The following is an 8608-nucleotide window of genomic DNA, read 5'->3' on the forward strand; positions in this document are numbered from 1 at the left end:
CGTCAAATTTCTTAAAATAAAACCAAAAGAAAAAAGTCACTAACATTCAAATATGGTGGCCTTCCCTATCGACCAATCACGCGCGAGCAATCCGAGTGTTTGTAACAACTTCGGACGTTTGAAACAATTTTGACATTTAATAACCAGTTGAAGAAAAAAACAAACAGTCCCAATCCGGATAATTCATAAATAAGTTTTTTTTTTAATTATATTATGGCTGAAGGCGATGATGGATCGCCGGATGGAAAACCGACGGTTTCACGCGGTCCCGATGAAGATTGCGACGATAATCCGGTGAGGTTAGATGCGGGGGCCACTAATGAACCCGCTAGAAACATAGAATCTCGGACGCACAGTACAATTTTTAACGATATAGGATCACAAAGTACGTATATAAATATAATTTTCTTATTTTAAAGTGGTATTAAAATAGTTTTGAGGTAATTAAAAACACCTGTCATTCAAAGTTCTTAAAGCCATTAATTTTTTTTCCAATTAAAATAGGTCCAACAACAGATCCGCCAAAAAAAGAAGACAACCCGTTTTCGTTTAAACATTTCCTTCGTAGCGGAAACTCTGCATATCACAACCAAGGTGCACGACCTAAAGTTTATTGCGACGGTAGGCCGGTGACTTCTATGCCAGATTTAGAAATTCATAATTCCCCTGTTGATAATAATAAAACGAGGGTCCCACCGGAGTTTTCTTCTGCTTTGCCTGATTTTGTGCAAGATCATTTGGTTGTGGAACAGTGTTATTTAAACAAAAATGGACCGACACGGAGTTACACTGATATGGGACTTCCCGATTTTGCACCATCGCGACCGCTCAATTTAGATTCTAGTCGTAAGGAGAGACGTAATCACCCCGTACCGTTAGATTTACCCGTTAGGCCTCCGACTGAGTTTCCACTTGACTTGCCTGTTAATGATAATCAAAATCAATCGAGGAGTTGTGCCCCGGCTGGGGAGGTAGCCGTTTCGAAGAGTTTGCCGGATTTTTTGGCTGATGGAGCAGTTAGGACTCAAAATGATGATACTATAAGTGTACAAAGCCCGGAGAGAGAGGTGGATAGATGTAGACAAGAGCTTGAAATTGCTAGGAGGCAGTTGGCGGATGAACGAAGGAGGACTGAACATTTACAACGACAGTTGGATATTGCCAGGAATAAAGAAAAAGATTATACTCAAAGTTTAGGGAAGGCTTTAGAACAAGTTGAACAAAATTTAGATATGAACACTGTAAGTTTCAAACAAAGCTGTTAACAAGTACAAAGGAATAGTACTCCCAGTAACCAGTACAAGTAGCGCTATAAATTATTTTTAGTCCAAGTAATAAGTAACAAGTATTTTTAAAAAGTACTTGGATTAATAAGTAATTTTACTTAAAACTGAAATTTCAAGTACCCAGTACAAAGTAATTACAACCCTTAAATGTACATATATTATATATGGTATTTTAAATCTTACCTTTTAAATAATTCTCCTGTATTGAGTAACCACACGCGGTAGAACAGTGTTATTCACCTGCACTTAGTACTATGAGCTGCACAAACTTGAAATAACTGACTCGCGTCGACGCTCAAGTCGCCAATACCTTACAAGATTAAACACGTTTCTCTGACCGCAACTATCAAAACTTATTGAAACATCAAAAATACAAATTGCGAATTATTTTGCATAATTTAAATTTTAAAATAGTAAAGAGATGGGATGGGAATGAGTGCGGGAAGTTAGCCCCCTATTTTTTGATTTTTAAATTTTTCATTCTTGTTCTAGCTAGATTGTTCTAGAGTTGTTCTACATTGTTCCAAAGAGCAAATAGGAAAAGTGAAAACTCGGCGAGAAAAACCGAAAAAACGGGTTTTTTGACTAGCTCCCCATTTTTGGAAAAATCTGATTTTCTTTGTTGTTCTGGGTTGTTCTAGTTGTTCTAATTATTGTTCTAGAAAATAAAAATTATGGGATACAGCATTACGAAGTTATAACTAAAAATTGTTGGGTTTGACTGCCAAAATGTCTAGTTGATTGTTGTGATCCAAGGACAGTAGAATCTAACAGGAGTGCTACATCCATTGTATTTTTGTAGTCACACTATTAGTAGCCATTGTAGTCCACTATGAGTTGGTTGTCCGCACGCTATGTCACACTTTTTGCCACGCTTGGTATCTGTCTGTGTTTTTAGAGGTTATATGATAGACATTAATACGTCTAAAAACATAAAACTTTAAAAATAATATGAATACGTCTAGGATATAACTGCTGTCCTTGGCTGTGACCATAGTTTTTCTATTTTCAATTCCATATTACAAATATATACTTATTATACCTAAAGCAATCTGGAACAGCTATTATTTTCATTAGAACAACTCTATAAAGGACACTTTACTCTTTGAAAATTAAAGTTTTTCGAAGTTTCAGTCAGCAATTCTTGCGAAAGCGGTTTTAAATTGCACAATAACAATGAAGAAACATACAGGGTGTGTCAAATGTCTGGAATACAGCTAATAACTTTGCAATTTGTGGTTTTAAAGAAAAATGTTTCAAATAAAAAATTCTGTATTGTGGCGCATTTTTTGGCTATATTTGCATGTTTACATTGTTTTTTGTTTCGTTGTTATGGCAACCAACATTATTATTTTAAATGGGATGCATATGTTCTTCTTGTATATTTTGAATATCGATAACGTCAATACTCGTTTAAAAATGGCGGAAAAAATTTAAAATCTATACCAAACAATTGCTAAAAATTTAAATCTTTAGACCCGTCTCAGCGATTTTTTTATAAATTGTTATTAGATGTTGTAACGAATTTATCCGTTACTTTTGGGAAACCCTGTATAATTCTTTATCTGAATTTTAATATTTTATGTTATTAATATATGGGAACAAATATGGTATATATAAATACAGGGTGTTTCGGTCTCAGGGAACAAATGTAACCACATATACTAGGGTGAAAATGATGACAATTCATGTAAAAAGGAATTAGTAAAAGTCCTGAAATTGCAAAGATACAGGCTATCAAAGTTAGGAAATTTAAACACGTTTTTCTAAATATCTTAAACAGTATTTATGGGAAAGCGTCGAAATTTGGTACAGTGTAAACTAATATCACGTAAAATCATTAGGGAATTTTTGAGTTGGATCGGTACTTGGGAATAATGCTATACAGGCTGTTCCTAAAGTTTGTTCGCTCAGAACTTTTTTATTCTATCATAACCCTACATTTATTTTTGCACTTTATAATAGTAAATTTAGTTTAGAAACTTTTAAAATAAATAAATAAATAATCATAAGTAATGACAAGTGAAAATCGAACTCAGCTGTCATAAGTATTATGTATGCAACATGTCCAAGTGTAGATTTAGCTAAATCACATTTTTAATTTCTTTTAGTTGGTTTAATAAAAGAATCCAAAAACAATACATTAAAAATCAACAGAAAGTAAACAAAAAAACGACAACACTAACAGGAATAATAAAAAAAGTACATAAAATAACAAGATAAGTAATAAAAAATACTAAAGGAAATGTTCAAAAACTTTTTTTTTAGTGCTATTATTGAAATTGGAACCCAACATTTTTGCATTTAACACAAAAATGGTGATATTTATCAATATTATCTAAGAGTAATAAAAGTTTCTAAACCAAATTTACTATTAGAAACTACAAAAATAAATGTAGGGTTATGACAGAATAAAAAAGTTCTGGGCAAACAAATTTTAGGAACAGCCTGTATAGCATTGTTCCCGCGGACCGATCCAACTTATAAATTGCTTCACAGATTTTACATGACATTGATTTATACTGTATCAAATTTCAGCGCTTTACTGTAAATAGTGCATAATAATAGTAATACATATAAGTACATAATAAATAGTATACATAATAAATAGTACATTTTTACTGCAAGTAGCTCAACTCTGGGTATAAAAAAATTATTAAAAATTGTTATTTTACTTACTATGAAAGTACTGGAAGTAGATAAACTACTTGGAGTAAACAAACAGTTCTTCAAGTACTTCTTATGTCAAACAAGTAACAAGTATCCAGTATATTTTAAGCTAAATACTAAAAGTACAAGTATTAAGTACCTACAATTTGAAAGTACTGCCAGTAAACTACTTAAAGTAAAAAAGTACTGAATAGTTTACTTGCAGTACATTTTTACTGCAAGTAGCTCAACTCTGGGTATAAGAAAACTTTAACAAATTGTTATTCTACTTACTATTGTAAGTACTGGAAGTAGATAAACGACATGGAGAAAACTAATAGTTTTTAAAGTAGTTCTTATGTCAAACAAGTAACAAGTATCCAGTATATTTTTAGCTAAATACTGAAAGTACAAGTATTAAGTACCTACAATTTGAAAGTATTAGCAGTAAACTACTTAAAGTAAAAAAGTACTGAATACTTTACTTGCAGTACTATTTTACTGCAAGTAGCTCAACTCTGTATATAAGAAAACTTTAAAAGATTGTTATTTTACTTACTATTGAAAGTACTGGAAGTAAATAAACTCCTTGGAATAAACAAATAGTTCTTCAAGTATTTCTTATGTCAAACAAGTATCCGGTATATTTTAAGCTAAGTACTGAAAGTACAAGTATTAAGTACCTACAATTTGAAAGTACTGGCAGTAAACTATTTAAAGTAAAAAAGTACTGAATACAGTAAAACCTCGATACAACGGACCTCGTTATAATGGACTTCGGATATTATGGACAAAATATTTTTAACAATGTAAATTTTTTTAATTTAAAATAAAATAAAATTTATTTCCGCTAAGTATAAAAATTTAAAATATTTTGAAGTAATATTATTAATATAATATGTTTAATAGATAACAGTACATATTTTATATATAAACCGATGAACGTCAATCATCGGTCGAACCCGATATTCGGAGTATAATCCAAGTTTCTCTATGCGATGTTCTGTATTAAGGATAAAACTCCGGGTATTCCCAGAGTTGTGTATTCGAACGCATCGGTCATGAATAGCTGTCCGAATTAATATATGCGTTAAATATTTTCATTCAAGCAGTTTAAAGTAAAAAGTGTTAAAAAGTGTTTCGGACATTAAAAAGAACAAAGACAAACTAAACAAATTTAGTTTAATGTGTGATGTAGATGCGAAAATGAATCCCAGAAAACGAATGAAATTGGCACGTGAAACTTCACTTGAAGAAGCGTTATTGAAGTGGTATGTACAACATCGTTCTTGTGGGGTTCCAGTGCAAGCAGTTGAAATTAAATCTGCTGCAATTAAATTAACTAATCATATGAACATAATTTCATTCAAAGCAAGTGATGGATAGCTCTGGCGTTTTCGCAAAAGATATGGAATTTTTAATAAGCAAATTTACGGCGAAGCTATTAATGCCCCAAAAGAATGAACCTTTCCGACAAAAATTAATAGAACGAATAAATCTCGAAATGTTATTGCAATCCCAGATTTATAATGCTGATGAAACTGGTCTGTTATGTATGGCGTGCTTTGTCTGAAAATATCCAAGCTTTTAGATATGAAACATTGACAACCGGTAGAAAAACCGGAAAGGAAAGAATATCAGCACTGCTTTGTGCTAACACTGATGGATCTCATAGACTGACACCTGTTATAGTTGGAAAATCTCGTAAACCCAGAGTTTTAAAAGACATAATGACATAACTCTTCCCGTTTCGTATTATAATTCACAAAAGACGTGGTTCACAGCAAATATATTCAAAGATTGGTTTTTTAAAGATTTTATACCTGCAGTCAGGAAATTTCAAGAAGAGAAGCTTGAAATACCACCAGATGATATAAAATGTTTATTGCTTTTAGACAACGCACCTGCTCATCCATCTGAAAATATTTTACAATCCGACGAAGGTAAATTTAATTGTATGTTTTTGCCCAAAAATGCAACATCGATAATTCAGCCCATGTACCAGGGAATAATTTTAGCCACCAAGCGAATATATAGACGAACATTTTTAGACGAGGTAATGGTTGTGTTGGAGAACGAAGAAAGCGAAAAAGACACAAGAGGACAACGCACGTTGGAAAATTTAAAAAAGTATAATTCAAAATCCACAATTTTTAAGACGAATCTATTTGACGACCAACATGAAGACATTGATTTGGAAGGATTAGAGGTTCCCGATTTTTGTACTGCCATACAAAATAGCGTTGGAGGAGAAGCAGCCGAAGAAGATATATTACAATGGCTAGAAATGGATGAAGGTGATCCTGGTTGTCATATTATGACGGAACATGAAATAGCTGATAAAGTGATGTTGGTGGATAACGAGCTTGAAAGCGAGGAAAATGAAAGATTCCCAAAGATAAAATTGTCAACGATCAGATCGCATCTCGACGATTTAATAACATTTATAGATGATTCATCAAATAAAAAAATGCAATTGTACTATGCACATTTCCGTAATTTTAGGGAGTTAATCATAAAATAACAACAAACTTCTGAAGTGCAAAACAAAACTTGATTGTTTTTTAAAAAAGCATTGCCAACCACAAGCGCTTCGACATCCAGTACATAATATCATTTTATAACCAGAGTATACACGTATCAGAAGTAGAGTTTTTCGTTTAACTAATATGTATAGGTATATAAATAAAAAAATATATAAGACATGTTCATTCATTTTATATTTGATAGCAAACAATTGACATTATATACCTCTTCCTGGTCTTGGAATAACCCTCAATTGTGATAAGTATTAAAGTATTATATTTGCTTATAACAGAAAAAACGTGTTCGGGACTGTTTTTCTATATAACGGACTTTCGGCTATAACGGACACCCTCTTCCCCGTATTGGTCCGTTATATCGAGGTTTTACTGTACTTTACTTGCAGTACATTTTTACTGCAAGTAGCTCAACTCTCGTTTCAAATTAATTAAAATAAAACAATATTTTTTTTTATTATAGAAACGCATGGTTTCATCAGAAAATATGGTGGTACAATTACGGAAGGAAATGAAAGAACTTTATGTAACTACAAAAGAATATTTCAATTAAAATAATTTTAAAATATTTTTTTAGGCTGAGATTACTAGGTTAAAAAGGGAAAATTCTTTGTTGAGGTGTGATGAAGGTGCAGCTGGAACTTCATCATCAAGTACGCATCAAAGCCGTCCGCAAGTGAATGTTGCGCGTGATTTAAGGGTAGCTGCAAATAGTGCTGAACAAAACTTAAGGTAACTATAAATTTATCTTATCTAAAATATTACGTTTAAATTTTTATAGGCAATTATTATCTGGAGTGGACAATCTACGAATGATTGCATCAACATTAGAAAATATGTGCCGTATTGAAGAAACATCAGACCCATTGCAGGATTACGATAGGGATTCTGATTCGGCAGGTCCAGCTTTATAAATTATTCATGCTGGAATTTGTAATTAAATGTATGGATTTAACCAAAAAAGAATCCAATTAATGATTGATATTGCTTCAGCGTTACTGTACATATATTTCGGTAGCGTTTTAAGTTTACCTTAATTTTTTTTTAATAGGATAGGTTGTACAGATGTGATTGTATTTATAATTTAATAAATAAGACCCAATTTTATTTATAGCACATATAATCAGTACACTATGTTCCATCACCTTTTTTTTTTGGTTTCTGTAAAACTAACGCAAAGTGGTTGTATAATATAAAAAAAAGAAGTTAAAACGCTTGTTATTCAGTCACTGTATAATTCAAAAATTAATGTACCAATATTAAGTCATTTCGGTTTTTTATATTTGTAGAGATGGTTTTTTATACGAAGTGATTTTGACGCATGAATTTTTGACTACTTACAAAGCTTGTTTTCTTTTTATAATGGGTAAAAGTGATAAAAAAAGTTTTTGAGATTATGTTTCGCCTAATATTGTAATATTTATATGTGTAAAAAACAGAGATTGGTAATCATTTATATTCCTATGGTTTTATTAATAAATTTTTATTAATTTTTGTATTGTGTTTAGTTACAATTTCATTTCGGCTAACCTAAGAAAGTAGAAGATATCTATGGTATAAGTTACATATTGCAAAACTTGAAATCAAAGTAATATAAGCAGGTGTGGAAAAATGTGATCTGATCAATTGTATATCGTTCTTTCCTAAGATATTGGGTCAGATACTAACAGAAAAAAAATTGTTAATATTAAAACTTCATCACATTAAAATCTTATTAAATATCATTTAAATTGCTAATTATGTCATCTTAATATCTCGATTCGTTTTTGAAATATGATTTTTTAAAGATGGTGGGGTTTAAAATTGCATGATTTTGGTTTTGCAGGGTTGAATTTAAAAAGTCATAACCCCAAAATTTTTGAATTTAAAGAAATGAGCTTCAATAAATTTAATAATAATGAAATTTGCTTTAAAGCGGTTTTTATTTCATTGCGATATCTCAATTGGTTCTTGAGATACGATTTTTCTAGATTTTCATTAACATAATCACCTTGATTATCAAGATGCTTGTATTCAGAAAAGCCTATCCGCCCTTCATCACATTAAAACCTTATTACATTTCATGGGTTGACATTTTTAAACCTGAAGTTAGTTATCATATAATCATATAATACACCAATGGACAACTTCATG

The 8608-nt window shown here is 31.4% G+C and overlaps 1 protein-coding gene across 1 annotated transcript; it reads left to right on the top strand.

Annotated features, from left to right (window-relative positions):
- The first annotated feature begins 112 nt into the window (after positions 1 to 112).
- Positions 113 to 7672, top strand: LOC111416336 (lethal (3) 04053). Its single transcript, XM_023048323.2, has 5 exons — positions 113 to 385; positions 505 to 1241; positions 6939 to 7001; positions 7053 to 7207; positions 7257 to 7672. The coding sequence occupies exons 1-5, from the start codon at positions 214 to 216 to the stop codon at positions 7387 to 7389; spliced, it is 1260 nt and encodes a 419-aa protein (XP_022904091.2). The 5' UTR covers positions 113 to 213; the 3' UTR covers positions 7390 to 7672.
- The last annotated feature ends 936 nt before the right edge of the window (positions 7673 to 8608 follow it).

Source organism: Onthophagus taurus, chromosome 1 (assembly GCF_036711975.1).
Source record: "Onthophagus taurus isolate NC chromosome 1, IU_Otau_3.0, whole genome shotgun sequence".
NCBI lineage: Eukaryota > Metazoa > Arthropoda > Insecta > Coleoptera > Scarabaeidae > Onthophagus > Onthophagus taurus.

Coding starts and splice junctions, on each gene's coding strand:
- LOC111416336 (XM_023048323.2), top strand. CDS start 214: ATGGCTGAAGGCGATGATGGATCGCCGGATGGAAAACCGACGGTTTCA. Junction 386..504: donor TAACGATATAGGATCACAAA/GTACGTATATAA, acceptor CAATTAAAATAG/GTCCAACAACAGATCCGCCA. Junction 7,002..7,052: donor AGGAAATGAAAGAACTTTAT/GTAACTACAAAA, acceptor ATATTTTTTTAG/GCTGAGATTACTAGGTTAAA.